Raw genomic sequence first — 16033 nt, forward strand, 5'->3', positions numbered from 1 at the left:
TTGAACTCCTTTCCCACACCTACATGGCCCTGCCTCATCTGCCTCTGTAGTCTCATGGCCTGCCACTCTCTGGCACCAGTCACACTGGCTTTCTTGCCAAGCTTGTTTCTACCTCAGGGCCTTTGCCCTATCTCATCCCTCCAGCGGGTATGCTCTCGCCACAGATCTTTGCATAGCTCACTTCTTGCTTCATGCAGACCTGTACCGATATCACCTTCTCATAGAGGTGCCTGGCCATCTAAAACAGTACCAACAGTCCTCAAACTCTTTCCTCGTTTTGCTTTACTTTTCTATATAGTATTCATCATGACCTGACATTGTGTTACACATTTCCCCACTAGAAAACCTAGCTCCCAATTTACCACTGCATCATCGTCTTAACAAGTGCTTGCATATAGTTGCCATCCAGTAAAAATTAATATGAATAAATGGAACTGAAATTAGTTTTGTTCCCATCTTCATTATTTAAAATGATGTATGTGCTGAATGAGATACGGGCATGCATATGCAAATAGATCATCACTCAGAATGACCTGTTGCACCACATTCTTCTACATCCAGATTGCAGAAAACCCTCACAGAAATCACAGAAGGGAAGAGTCCACAGTTGTTCAAAGGTGTGAAGAAGGGTTATTTGAAGAGCTCAGTTTCAGTTGTGTGTGACAATTGCATTCCTGAGGTATAACGAATGCTAGAGCCAGAGGAAACTTCAGAGATCCAGATGCGATAGGGACATGGATACACAAGAGACTGAATGAGTATTTCAGGTGAAGGGCAGATTTAGACCAGGAGCCAAGTCTAAGTGGTTATTAGATATGGGTATTTGAGGACAACTATTTTTACTTTTGTTTCCACTACAAGCTATTAAAACTGTGACATGAACTCATAAGCAGTCCAGGTGGGCACACCTTGTCTACACTTCTATCCTGTCACTTCTATCCTGACCCATTGCCATGTGTTTGCTGCACCATTTTCCCTTCCTGGACACACAGGGTGACTATATTTCACAGTCTCCCTTGCATTTGGATTGGGGCCATTGGACTAATTTGCCCAAGGAAGGTGAGTGGAAGTAACAAATGTCTTCCCCAGCCATGTTGAACTTGGAAGGCACATGCTCCAGCTGGCAAAGCTTAGGATCGAGGTGGCTGCATGACTTGCACTGGACTGTGCTATGAGCCAGAAACAAAATTTCATTCAGTTCTTCCGCTGAGATTTTAAGATTTGTTCTTACTGCATAGCCTAGTTGAAGCCTAACTTCTCCTTTTCTTATTCTGTATACCGTTTCCACAGTGCCAGTTACAGTGATGAGTTAAACATCCTTATTTCCAGTTCAGAATTTCCCTGGAGCTCCAAATTTTTATGTTCAGTTTCTTACTGGGCAATTCCAGTTGTGTATATCAAAGGGCCCTCAAATTAAACCTCATTATCTTCCCACCTGAAACCTACTGTTTTTCTATTCCTTCTTTTGGTAATGGCATTTCAATTCACTTAATTTTCAAAATTATAAATATGAGCATCATTCTTGAAACCTGTTTCTTGCTTCTTTCAAGATTTTTTCTTCATTTTTCAGTTTCGAGTTTTACTGTGATGCATTTGGAACACATTTCTTTGAGTTTACCCTGTTTGGGGCTCATTGAGCTTTTTGAATCTATGGGCTTTTCTTTCACCAAACTTGGGGAGTTTTCAGCCATTGCTACTTCAAATTTTTTTCATAATCATATACCTTCTCTTTCTGCAACTCCAGTGACATGAATGAGATGTTTTGCTGTTGTCTCATGGATGCCTATAGATCTGTTGTTGTTATTGCTTGTTTGTTTGAGATGGAGTCTCGCTCTGTCGCCCAGGCTGGAGTGCAGTGCAGTGGCGTGATCTTGGCTCGCTGCAACCTCCACCCTCATGGGTTCCAGCAATTCTCCTGCCTCAGCCTCCCGGGTAGCTGGGACTATAGGCGCGTGCCACCATGCCCGGCTAATATTTGTATTTTTAGTAAAGACGGGGTTTCTCCATGTTAGCTAGCCTTGTTTCAATCTCCTGACCTCAGGTGATCTGCCTGCCTCGGCCTCTCAAAGTGCTGGGATTACAGGTGTGAGCCACCGCACCTGGCCATGGATCTGTTCATTTTTATTCAATTTTTTTTCTCTGTTCAGATTGGACAATTTTTATTTATCTTCAAATTTACTGACATCTGTATGAGAGAAAGAGCACAAGAGCAAGCAAGCAAAAGGACTTTTTAATTCTCTTGAGAATCACAGCTCCAAAGGTTCCCTTCCCCAGTATTTTGGCTCCTGTGGGCTCCCATCACATATGACTCTGCCACTGCTGCCTCAGTGTTGCTTGGAAGCTGAGGTATGAGAGAGTGGAGAGGAATTAAAAGCTAAACAGGGGTCTGGACTCTCTCTGAGCATCATGAGTTCCTTGCTTGTTCCTTGAGCCAGAATTAAAGGGCTTTTCCTGGAGCTCTCTCTCTCCAGGTCAGTGTTCGTCTCTGGATTTCATGCAGGTTAGCATTCAGGTTAGGGGATACCAGAGGGGAAAACATAATAACTTAACCACAGCTCAATGCTACTTTTAATCCTGACCTTCTTCCCCAACCTGCCTGTACGTGATTTACTTTTCAGGGTCCTCAAATAGACGCTCATGCATTCCACTCGATTTTATAGCTGTGTTTAGTGAGAGAGACAGGATGAAGTGGGCTTACTCCATCTTACCTGGAATCACAGCCCATGAGATGATGTTTAAGATCATAGGACTGGATGGGATGGATCACTTTGGGATAAATTGTAGATAGAAACAGGAAGAGAACTAAGGACTGATTTCTGGGATTTCAAAATTTAGAAATCCAGAAAATGAGAGACTAGTAAAGGAAAAGCAAAATATTTCTGGTTTCCATTCCTGTATGTAAGGAGCTTAAAGGCTCCACTCTACCTTAACAGGTAAAAAACTGAACAAACTGAAAAATCAACAGCTCTTCTCATATCCATAAGAGAAGTGAGGTCACACACAGGGCAAACTACTCTCCCCAAAATTGGAGACACAGAAAGTGAATACAGAGAATCACAACTTATTGGAGTAGACACCCATAAGCAGAAACTTGGGCAGGAACCAGTGCTGGGTAGAAAAATCTAAATTGTAATTGATGAATTGCTGGAGGTTTGGCGTGGACATGTCTGAGAGTAAAAATCCCCAGTGGGACACAGTTTTGTGAGTTTTACCTCCAGGAGCTTAACCAAGTCTTCTCAGTGAGTATCAGAAAAATCTCCTTGTGTTCCAGCAGGGGAGGGAAACAGAAGTACTTTGACATGCCAGAGTATTCTGCTCTTTTTAACAGGCCCGCCCTGAGCAACTATAATTAACCTGCTGGGGTTTGATCGGAGTCTAACTGACCTAGGGAAGTGAAACACCCAACTCCAGCTGGCTGTAGCCTTCCACAGGGAGAAAGGGTTCCACTGATTCCAGCCCACTCTAGCCATCCTGTCTTTCCTAAGGGGGTTTGGAGGGTGGTGGGAAGTATTGATGAAGTTCACAGTTCAGAGTCACAGACTCACTAGAAGACTGAGACCTAATCATAGCACCGTGGAATGCTCCCCTCCCTCCACACCTCACCACCATGTTCCTGCAGTCCTCTTTAAAGCAGTTCCTTTTATCCAGTACATCATGTCTGGCTATCAAGAAAAAAACTGCAAGGCACACTAAAAGGCAAAAAACACAGTCTGAAGAGACAGAGCAAGCATCAGAACCAGATATGGCAAGGATGTGTGAATTACCAGGAATTTAAAACAACTATGACTCATATGCTAAGAACGCTAACAGATAAACTTAATCACAAAATGGGCAGCGTAAGTAGAGAGATGGAAATTCTAAGAAATAACAAAGAAATACTCAGCCAGGAGTGGTGGTTCATGCCTGTAATCCCAGCACTTTGGGAGGCCCAGGCGGGCAGATAACTTGAGGTCAGGAGTTCAAGACCAGCCTGGCCAATATGGTGAAATAATCCCATCTACAAAAAATACAAAAATTATCTGGGCACGTTGGCGGCCGCCTGTAATCCCAGCTACTCAGGAGGCTGATGCAGGAGAATCTCTTGAACCCGGGAGGCAGAGGTTGCAGTGAGCTGAGATTGTGCCACTGAACTCCAGCCTGGGCGATGGAGTGAGACTCTGTCTCAAAAACAAACAACAACAACAACAACAACAAAAAGAAAAGAATAAAAGAAAAGAACTACTAGAGATCAAAAGCACTTATCAGAAATGAAGAATGCTTGTAACAGGCTTACTAACAGAATGAACTTGGGTGAGGAAGGAATCTCTTAGCTTGAAGATATCTTACTAGACACTACCCAAACTAAAAAGAAAAAAAAAAAAAAAGACTAGGAAAAAACCAGAATATTCAAGAACTCTGGGACAACTAACTATAAAAGGCATACATACTCATAACAAGAATACCAGGAGAAGAAAGAAAGGAATACAAGAAATTCCTTCAAATTAATGCAGGAAAATAAACTACAGATCCAGGAAGCTCAAAGAACATCTAGGCATATCATATGTAAATTACAGAAAGTCAACGATAATGAAAATTCCTGAGAGAAGTTAGAGGAAAACCACACTTACCTATGGAGGAACAAAGAATTACATCCGATTTCTCCTCAGAAGCCATACATGCAAGAAGAGAGTAGAGTGAAATATTTAAAGTATTGAGAGAAAAAACTACCAACCTAAAGCTCTGTACCTCGTGATATTATTCTCCAAAGTAAGGAGAAATAAAGACTTTCTCAGATAAAAATTGAGGACATTTGTTTGTCAATAGACTGCTTTGCAAGAAATGTTAAAGGAAGCTCTTTAGAGGGAAGGAAAATTACGTAGGTCACAAACTCAGTTCTGCACAAATGAAGCGCATTAGAGATGGAATCAGTGAAGGGAAAAGAAAAGCTTTTGTCTTATTCTTGAGATAACAGATAACACTGTTCAAATTTATAACAGCAGCAATGTATTCAATTATATATGCATATATATTTATGTATGTCCATGTGTAAGTGAAATAACAGCAATGATACAAGGGATAGGAAGGAAGAATAGGACTATTTTGTTAAAAAGTACTTGAAGTGGTATAGTGTTATTTGAAAATGGTCTTAGATTAGTAAATGTATACTGCAAACTCCATGGCAACCACTTGAAGTAAAAAAAAGATGTACAACTGATATACTAAGAAAGGACAGAAAATTGAATTACATTAAATGCTTAGTTAAAACCACAAAAGGCATAAAAAGAGGGAACAAAAACAGGAATGAAGAACAAGCACAATAAATACAGAACAGTAAAAATACGGTAGAAGATACTAACCCAACTACAACAGTAATCATGTTAAATGTCAGTTAAAAGATTGTCACAATGGATCCAAAAAGAAAAAAAAAAAAAAAGACCCAAATTATATGCTGTGTCTGCTAATAATCCAGTTTAAATATAAAGACCCATATATATTAAAAGTAAATGGATAAAGATATGCCACACTAACATTAAAAAATGATGAGTCACTAAATTAATTTCAGACAGAACAGACTTCAGAATAAGAAAAGTTATCAGAGACAAAGAGAGGCTTTATATAATGATAAAAGAGTCAATTCTTCAAGACGACTTAATTTTTTTTGGTTCGTTTGTTTGTTTTTTTTTAGCAGAGTCTTGCTCTGTCACCAAGCTGGAGTGCAGTGGTACAATCTCGACTCACTGCAACCTCTGCCTCCTGGGTTCAAGCGAATCTCCTGCCTCAGCCTCCTGAGTAGTTGGGACTACAGGTGTGCACCACCACACCCAGCCAATTTTTTTGTATTTTTAGTAGAGACGGGGTTTTACCATGTTGGCCAGGATGGTCTCGATCTGTTGACCTTGTGATCTGCCTGCTTTGGCCTTTCAAAGTGCTGGGATTACAGGTGAGAGCCACAGCGCCCGGCCAATGAATTCTTAATGTATATGCACCTAACAACAGAACATCAAAATACATGAGGCAAAACTGATAGAAGTGCAAGGAGAAGTAGATGAATCCACTCTCACAATTGGAGACTTCAACATCCCTCTATCAAAAGTGCACAGATGCAGAAGTCAGAAGATCAGTTAAGGACATAGTCAAACTCAATAATCCCATCAATCAATTGGATATACTTGGCATCCTAGAAAGAAATGTCAGTTTTTCTAAAAGCCAGTCATCATTATAAATTGAGATTAACAAACAAAATAAAAACATTAGAAAGTACAGACAATGAATGGGAACATATGGTTTTGTTCACTTGTTCATGAGAAAATACAAAAAAGTTCATAATTTTAACTAATAAGATGACATGATGCTAGAATGACATTTTAGAAACTGCTTCAAATAGCTTGAATGTTCTAAACAAAATGAGTTTGATATAATTGCATATTTCTTCCAATAACTGTATTTTGAACTGTTTTATCAACTAGATTTCCTGAAGAAGTCTAAGAGAAATATTTTTCATTTTTCTTGCTAGTCTGCATTTAATGGCTATTAAGTGCCAAAGAAGTCATATGATTTTCCAATATAGAAAGATTTTGAAGTTTGTATTGATCACACTTGAAAAATCATATGAAATAATAGAATACACAGACAATTATGTTCACTGGTTATAGCAAATAAGCAGATCCCACTAGCCCGTAGATCTAGGAAAATGAGCTAAAAGCACATGCACCCCAGGTTTTCTCATTTGTATGCATTTAAAGGATACAAATGCAGTTTTGTTACATGGATATATTGCAGTATGGTGAAGTCAGGGCTTTTGGTACAACCATCACTTAAATTATATACATGTATACCCATTAAGTAATTTCTCACCTTCACCCTCCTTCTGTCCTCCCGTCCTTCTAAGACTCCAGTATCTACTACTCCACACTCTATGTCCACGTGTACACATTACTTAGCTCCCACTTATGAGAATGTGTGCTATTTGGCTGTTTGTGAGTTTTGTTTCACTTAATGGCCTTGGTTCCATCCATGTTACTACAAAAGAAATAATTTCATTTTTTTATGACTGAATAGTATTCCATTGTATATATATGTCACATTTTCTTTATCCAGTCTCTTGACAGACACTCAGGTTGACTCCATATCTTTGCTATTGTGAATAGAGTTGCAATAAACATCTGAGTGCAGGTATCTTTTGGATATGATTTCTTTTTCTTGGGTATATAGCCAGTAGTAGGATTGCCCGATGGACTAGCAGTACTATTTTTAGTTATTTGAGAAATATCCATACTGTTTTCCATAGAGCTTCTAGCAATCACATTCCTAGCAACAATATATAAGTATTCCCCTTACTCAGCACTCCGCCAACATCTTATTATTGTTTTTTTTAATCATAGCCATTCTGACTGGTTTAAAATGATATATCATGGTGGTTTTAGTTTGTATTTCTTTGATTAGTGATGAACATTTTTTCATTTGCTTCTTAGCCATTTGTCTTCTTTTGAAAAATGTCTATTCATGTCCTTTGCCCACTTTTTAATGGGATTATGTTATTTTTATGACATTTTATTTGCAATAATGTAGATGAATTTTGTAATAAATGTGTCACATTGAATTTAATGTAGGTTAGTTGTCTAGACCACAAATTGAGTTTTTTAGATCTTTAAATAGTTATGCCTTTGCTTTTAGAGTTTGCATATATACATTAGTGATATTTTACTTCCCAGGTATTGATCCTACACCTTGGGCATGCTGCCACCAGGGGGTGGTAGTGTGCTACTATCGTTTGGTTACAAAGGCAACCTGAGTATTTCTGAGTTTCAAAATGGTTGACAGCAAGCTCTTTCACAAGATGTGACTTATGGTCTTTTCTTTAAATATATTTTTATGTTTAAACAAACATAAAATGACTAATTCTTTAGGACATTTAAAACTTACATTTCTATCATACATTTTTCTTTTTTTAATTAAGAAATACTGACTTATTTCCTCTAAAAGGAATGTACTTTTCTACTTTTAAAGATTATAATCCTACTCCATCACACATGGTTGATCATTTTTATTTTCCCTGTTATCTTTGAATAAACTTATTTTAAATGTATATGTGTGGTTGAATCCATTTTTACCTAACATTTAATTAAAATATTTTCCCAAGTTGCTAAACACACTTTATAATAATAGCTATTTTCAAGGCTTTCTACTGGGTGGATGTACCATAATAAAATAATCTTAAATATTATTTATCATATACTAAGCATACTGTGTGCCAGGTGTTTTAAATGCATAACATCTAAAATTCACAACCTTGCTAAGTAGGAATTGTTATTTTTGTTGCACAAATGAAGAAACTGAGGAGTTAAGCAACTTTTCCAAAGTCACACAGTCAAAGCTAAACTGACACACAAATACAGCTCTGACTACAGAGGTTCAGTATCAAGAATGCATTTCTGGAATGCATTATTTTAAATATTCCACACTTTTTTAGAATTCAGATTGCTTCCAATATTTCACTTTCATAAATATCAATATCTTTATGCATTATATCTTTTTCTCTCCTTTTGGATTATCACTTTTGCATGGGATTACTGGAGCAAAAACATGTTTTTGTTTCTGTGCCTCCTGGTATGTATTAACTCCTAACCTTTCAAACTTGCGTTAAAACTTAAATCTGACATTTTTAGTCAGCTTTCCTGACTAAGGGGTGCTTTGACATCAAAGCTCCTTAGGATTTACTTCCTTTCTAAAGCAAGGTCAAAAGGCTTTTGGTTTTAAGGATCTATGGGTGAAGAGATAATGCAGGAAGCCTGATATGCTGACATGTGTGAGAGGCATTACTCACCACAGGAGTAGAACCAGCATGGATGGGTGAAAGTTGCAAGAAGGTAGGTTTATAAACAAATCCAACAACCATTTAAGTGCAGGAGCATTTCCAAAGTTGGTATGAGCCTCCGTGGGGGGCTGAGAGCTTCCTGTCACTGGAAGTGTTTACGCGTAGACTGAATGATCACCGAGAGGAGACTCAGGTGACTGACCTGCAGTCAGGGCTGAGAACCACCTTTGGAACGCATGGTCCTCTAACTGTAATGTGAGTCAGAGTCACATAAGCAAATGTCACTTTGGGTGGCGGCGGTGGGCTTGGGCAAAAATCATAATCATTACTTTTTGGATGGGATCTACCTTTCAAACAAGTGTCTCAGGTGCTTCTCTTTGAGTTATGAGAAACACATTCGGAGAAATCTGTTCTAAGCTAGTTCTTTTAAGATAGTTGTTGCCACAGAAGAGCAAAGATTTTTTTTTTTTTAAGTTAAGGTAAAATCTGTTCTAGCTATGAGTTTTTCCTTGTGACTACTCCTAAGTACCTACATGCCTGTCACATTCTAATTTTCTGGAATTCCAGATGCATTGCTAAGATCATTCCTCCTTTCCTTTCTTACCAGATCTGTTTTTTCTTGTTTCCAACTTTGCTATCATCACTGGACCAAGAACGGAAAACAACTAATAAACCCTGAATGTGCAACAAGGACCACAGGAACCAGCCACAGGAGAGTCAACAGTCACTAAAGTCAGGGTCACGTCAGGACAACCCTGCACGTGTGTGGCCTGAGTGTTCTCACTCTTCGTGTTCACAGCGCAATGGACAGTGCCAGCTCACCACAGCCTTGTTTCCCCCAGCTGACCAAGACTGGTCAGAATGCGTCAGATGTAGCACGAAAGACGCAATGTATTTGCTGTTCAAAGTTTAGGAATTACTAGAAAACAGGGAAGCTCCAAAAGGTAACACAGTCAAGGCAAGGAAAAGGTTGAACAGAGTACTGAAAAATCTTTTCAAACTGTTCAGAAAGGTAAGTACTCCTGTTTTGTTTCAAAAAATAAGTTCAGCAGCATTTCATTACTTTATTATTATTTATAATGTATTAATTTAACTTTAAATAGACTACATATTATTTCCTGAACTGCATGCTTATCAAGTCATAAATATTAATGCAGAACCAGAAACTACTGCAACATAGATTTAATTATTAACCAACCAACCACATAATTAGATTTATTAACATTTATTAAAAGGTTTATGTTATGTGAACATACACAAAAAAATCGACAAAATTACACAGCAAAATCCTTTCTCTAGAGTATTGGAACAATATGTTGTTCTTAGTAGTTGCCAGTGATTCAGAAGTTCCTGAAGATATTGGGTGGAGGAGTGCTAGTTTTTTGGCTTCTATTATCTAGACACTCAATGAGAGTCTGTTGTGCTGTTCTGACAAATGTCATCTGTACATGTAGATGAATAGTTTTCTCTCATTAGCTTCATCTCTTTATTTTTATGTGGGGATGGAAATATCTACTTTTTCCAGGGGGACGGAGGTCAGTGGGAGGGTGTTGAGGGAACTGGTTTCTGTATCATGTGCAGTCATGTGTCGCTTAACGAAGGGAATATATTCTGAGAGATGCGTCATTAGGCAGCTTCATCACTGTGTGAACACATGGAGCGCACTTACACAAACCTACATGGTGTGGCCGGCTACACATCTAGGCTGTGTGGTAAAGCCTGTCGCACCTAGGCTATAGACCTGCATAGCAGGTTACCGGACTGAGTACTGTAGGCAATTGTAATACAATAAGTATTTGTGTATCTAAACAAAGAACACACACAGTAAAAATATGACATAAAAGATAAAAAATGGTACACCTGTCTAGGGCACTTACCATAAATGGAGGCTGCAGGACTGGAAGTTGCTCAGGGTGAGTCAGTGGCTGGGTGAGTGAGTGGTGAGTGAATGTGAAGACCTAGGACGTTATTTACACTCCTGTGGACTTTATAAACACTGTACACTTAGGCTACACTACATTTATAAAACATATTATTCTTTGATAATAAATGTACTGTAACTTTTTTACTTTACAAAATTTACTTTTTTTTAGCTTTTGACTCATAACACAGCTTAAAATACACATTGTAGAGCTGTGTAAAAATATATTCTTCCTTTGTATTCTTATTCTACAAGGTTTTTAATTAAATTTTTTACTTTTACAACATTTTTTGTTAAAAACAAAGACATACACGAGTTCAAGACCACCCTGACCAAGATGGTGAAATACCATCTCTACTAAAAATACAAAAATTAGTCGGGCGTGGTGATGGGTGCCTGTAATCCCAGCTACTCGGGAGGCTGAGGCAGAGAATTGCTTGAACCCGGGAAGCAGAGGTTGCAGTGAGCCGAAATCATGCCACTGCTCTCCAGCCTGGGCGACAGAGCACAACTCTGTCTCAAAACAAACAAACAAACAACAAAACAGACATAAACACACACATTAGCCTAGGCCTACACAGCGTCAGCATCAAAGCCGTTGTTTTCTGCCCCCACATCTTGTCCCACTGGAAGGTATTTAGGAGCTGTTATCTCCTATAACAATGCCTTTTCCTGGAATACTTCCTGAAGGACCTGCCTGAGGCTGTTTTACAGTTAATATATATTTTTTAAGAAGTAGAAAGAGTACACTCCAAAATAAAATGTATCAAATAGTAAATACTAGGCAAAAGTACATTTGCAGCTTCATTGCAATCTTATGGGACCATCATCATATAGACAGTCCATTGTTGACTGAAACACCATTATGAGGTGCATGACTGTGATACTAAATATGGTAAGGCAATGAAATGCAGAGCCTATCATTCTTTACTGCTATTTCTTTTAGCATCACCATTATTTTTAGGAAAATAAGCTTGTTAGTTCTTGAGCCGTTAATATTTGAGAATGCAAGGGAATCTTCTCAAGCTTAAGAATGATACATTATAAATTCAAAAAGAATACATACTAAACATTTCTGCAAATGTGCATTTTGAATGTTCTTATTCACCGCAGGTCACTAGGCATTGTCTCCTTCCCATCTCAGTGAATAATCTGCCTGTCTATACCTAAAGGGCAACAGTTCTGGTTTTTGTTTTTGTTTTTTTTTCTCTTGGCAGGAATAGTTGGAAATTCTAAACAATTTAAATATCAACTGACTTATGTTCTTCTTACTCTTTCACGGAAATGTCAAGCATTCACATTTTCAATACTAATGAACAACCACCAATTGTTTTAATTTCAGTATTTTCTCAACTGAAAGAGCGCTTACAGAGCACAGAAATAGCTGGGCTTTCTTTTTATAGATGTCACTGGAAAGCCTGAAACAAGTTTAGATTGAAAGACAAAAAACCTCCCATTTCCCCCCCGAATAGGATGTCTTGATTAAACTGACCTTCTTTATTCACACCCCACCCACACCCACCACCAGTGAAAAAATAGGCCCCAAAGAGAAGATTTTAAACCCAGGGCTTCTAAGGTCTTCGAGAGGTTGCTCAAGTCATTTGCTTATCTCTAGGAAGGACTGAATTATATTTGCACTGTCAGAAGTCCACCTCTTAAAAATAGCCAGAGAAAGTTCTGCCACCTTAAATGGTAACAAACTCTAGGAGAAATGGTTTTGCTTTCTCCCCTGTACCCAGGCACAGCACACAGCACACCACAGCAGAAAACTTGAATTGCCATCATTTTCAAATTCAATCTAAATAGTATGACTTGCTGAACAAACCCTTCCACTGACTTGCTACTCCCTGGGAGGAAAGTTAGAAGAGATTTTGAAAATAACACTTCCCCTTTTAGCACTTAATGTCTGCTTTAGTTCACTAAATGACGTCCTCTAAATTTGGATAAGTAAATGTGTCTTCCAAAAGGATATACCTTTTCTCCTTGATCCTGAGGAATAGCCTAGTAGTAGGAGATGAAGTTTGCGTATGTGGTCCTGTTGCTGTTCTCTTAGAAGAATAGAGTGGGCCAGATGAGATGTGAACCTCAGCTCACGGAGGCTTGTTTGGAAAACGCATGTGGGGAGAAGCGCCCACCATGCAGATGCGTGCTCTGGTACTGCACGCATGAGGGGCCACTGCCAGGGCAGGGGGAGGGCAAGGGAGCGCTAAGAACTTGTTTGATGGAGTGTGTTCTTTGGCTGCAGCTGTCAATGAGATGGCTTTCCTGACATGAAAAACACAGCAGGCATCTCTGTCACCTGAGCTTTTATTCGAGAAGTGTAATTTTCTTGTTCAGGGACTTCTCATTCCATTCTGAGGATTCAAGAGAACTAGGCTTGCAATCATCATCATATTGCTGTCTCCTACTCCTTCAGTTACCTCCAACTTCATCTCATTTTTTTTTTCTATTTATGAGGAAATGACTTTTCAGTGTGCTGGAGAGCATTGTTCACTTACCTATTTAATCTGTACTGATTATGGAACTCTCTTTCCTTCACTGCATTATATTCATTTTGATACTTGAGAAGTTGTTCTCTCATTTTGGAGACCTCCGTGGAGAATGCTTCTGGAAAATTATCAGCTTGCTGCAGGTGAAACTGCTGCTGTTGTACTTGCTCAGTGAAACGTTTGGCATTCTGTAGCAGTTGGACCTCTGACTCTTGTGTGCTGAGTTACATGAAAAACAGAGACTCATGTAATGAGACATGTACACCCTCGGTTCCCTTTGTGGCTCCTGTGGGGGTCTAGTGAGGATAGCTGCTCCCCACTCCTGGGCTCAGCTCAACTCTGACATTTTTGTGCCAAGTCAGTTGACCCTTCATGTCCGTGGGTCCACATCTGTGGATTCAATCAACTACAAGGGAAAATTTTTGTTAAAAAATCGAGTCTGCTTCACCTTTGTGGTATTCTCCTCCAAAACACCTAACTCTGGTCTAAATATGAGAAAAATCCCAAACTGAGAAACATTCTATAGAATACCCGACTAGCACTCTTAAAACTGTCAACGTGATTTTAAAAAAACAAGGAAACACTGAGAAATTGTCACAGAGATCAAGCAGACATGAGGACTAAATATAGTGGGGTATACTGCATTGGGTCCTGGAACAGAAAAAGAACATTAGTGGAAAAACTGTTGAGAATCTGGAGTTCAATTAATAGTCATATACAAATGTTAACTTCCTAGTTTTGACCGACCATGGTTATGTAAGATGCTCCCAGCCGGGCGCGGTGGCTCAAGCCTGTAATCCCAGCACTTTGGGAGGCTGAGACAGGTGGATCACGAGGTCAGGAGATCGAGACCATCCTGGCTAATATGGTGAAACCCTGTCTCTACTAAAAAATACAAAAAACTAGCCGGGCGAGGTGGCAGGCGCCTGTAGTCCCAGCTACTCGGGAGGCTGAGGCAGGAGAATGGCGTAAACCCAGGAGGTGGAGCTTGCAGTGAGCTGAGATCCGGCCACTGTACTCCAGGCTGGGCGACAGAGTGAGACTCTGTCTCAAAAAAAAAAAAAAAAAAAAAAAAAAAAATGCTCCCATTAGAGGAAAATGGGTGAAGGATATATGGGAACTTCATATATTATTTTTGCAACTTTTCTATGAATCTAAAATTATTCCAAAATAAAATGTTTACTTAAAAATTGTTTCTTTACTGAACATGTACAGACTTTTGTTGTCATGATTCCCTAAACAATACAGCATAACCACCATTTACATAGCATTTACATTGTATTAGTATCGCAAGTAATCTAGAAATGATTTAAAGTATACAGGAGGATGTGATTAGGTTACATGCAAATACTATACCATTTTATATCAGGGACTTGAGTATCCATGGATTTTGGTATCTGCGGGAGCTCCTGGAATCAATCCCCCATGGATACCAAGAGATGACTGTACTAGGCTAGGTGCAAGAGGTGAATAAGGCTTAGCTCCTAGCTTCAAGAATCTTACAATCTGGCAGATAGGGAGGAATACCAGATGACAAGTACTACTGCTGGTGTCCAGATCACAACAGCAGGAGACAACAGAAAAAGGATCACTCAATGGGAATGTGACATTTGCACTTGACTTTGAAGAATGATTATGACTTACTAGAAGGGGATAATTGATAGGGAAAGAGGAGATTTCCCCTTGGACTCCCCAAACAACCCTAGCTCCCTTGAATTCTTGTAACGTAATTGTAGGAAAATCTCTCCCCACTTAGTGAAATAAGACAGAAACTTTTCTAAAGACACTTTATTAGGAAACTAGAAAGAGAAATTCCTATACACAATTATGAATATAAATAAATTTATAGATTTCTGATTCTAAGATGGACACTGGTTAGAGCTGGACTTGAAGGTCACAGTAGAGGGAGATTCCTACAATCCCAGTTATGTTCTATGGCCTTGGCCCTATGTAGGGAAAAGGACTAAACATCTGTCAGAGGATGTAGAAAAAGGACATGGTGTAATCTCCAGTATCTTGTAGAACTCCTCTATGCTGCAAGCTAGCATCAGCTAGCAACAGCCCCAACCTTACCAGTAGATAGGATTCGTATATCCCAGAAACCCTTATATTAGCTACCTCTCCTATTTGAAGTAAGCCCTCACCACTTCCTGTTTTAGAACCAGAGCTCTCTTTTGATGTGTGCTCCCCACCAACTGTCCTCACCAAGAGAAATCTTCAAGTTCCAGCTCATTTGCAGAGACGCCCAATGACTTGATCAAGCCAGTCTCAACTGAAGTTACCTTGTGCCTGCCTCACCTTTGTGATATTCTCAATTCAGTACAGATACATCCATTGTCCCAGGTTTTACAATGTTATTTGCTCAACAGTATCTAGCAAAACATTTACTGAGACATAACACGTTCCAGGCATGATGTTAGGTACCAAACAGCAATAACAATAGCTACAATGAAACCTCAAATAATTTTCACTAATGAAAGCTGCAATTATTCTCCTATAATTCAATTTCCATGTATACTAATAAACTTTGCAAATCTAAAGTTATCTGATCTCCTTAATAAGTCAGGCTTCAGCTAGTGAAATTGTAAGCTGTTGGCCCAGGCTACAGTGCCTGTTTCTCCACAGAAAGGACAGGATGGTAGGGTTCCAGCCAGAACACAAATGGCAACTTACCCACATGTACTTAAAACATGACACCAGTAGAAGAGACTTTAACAACTCTTATAACACGGTTTCTATGGAAGACTCCTTCAGTTTCAGTTCAATATTTCCAGGCTATATCTGCCCAGCTGCAGTCCTAGCAGCACGAATGTTAACGTCTGCTTCATA

At 39.1% G+C, this 16033-nt stretch overlaps 1 protein-coding gene across 14 annotated transcripts in view; it reads right to left on the minus strand.

Annotated features, from left to right (window-relative positions):
• The window catches only part of CCDC146 (coiled-coil domain containing 146), a 251767-nt gene that overhangs the window by 96375 nt on the left and 139359 nt on the right, over positions 1-16033 (minus strand). For 10 of the 14 annotated variants that reach the window (XM_077997122.1, XM_077997119.1, XM_015134198.3 and 7 more), the window contains one exon: positions 13214-13423. The exons of the other annotated variants lie outside the window; for them this stretch is intronic. In XM_077997122.1, coding sequence (XP_077853248.1) covers positions 13214-13423 — 210 coding nt within the window. The remainder of the gene's footprint in view (positions 1-13213; positions 13424-16033) is intronic. 14 annotated transcript variants of the gene reach the window in all.

The sequence above is a fragment of the Macaca mulatta genome, chromosome 3 (assembly GCF_049350105.2).
Source record: "Macaca mulatta isolate MMU2019108-1 chromosome 3, T2T-MMU8v2.0, whole genome shotgun sequence".
Lineage (NCBI taxonomy): Eukaryota > Metazoa > Chordata > Mammalia > Primates > Cercopithecidae > Macaca > Macaca mulatta.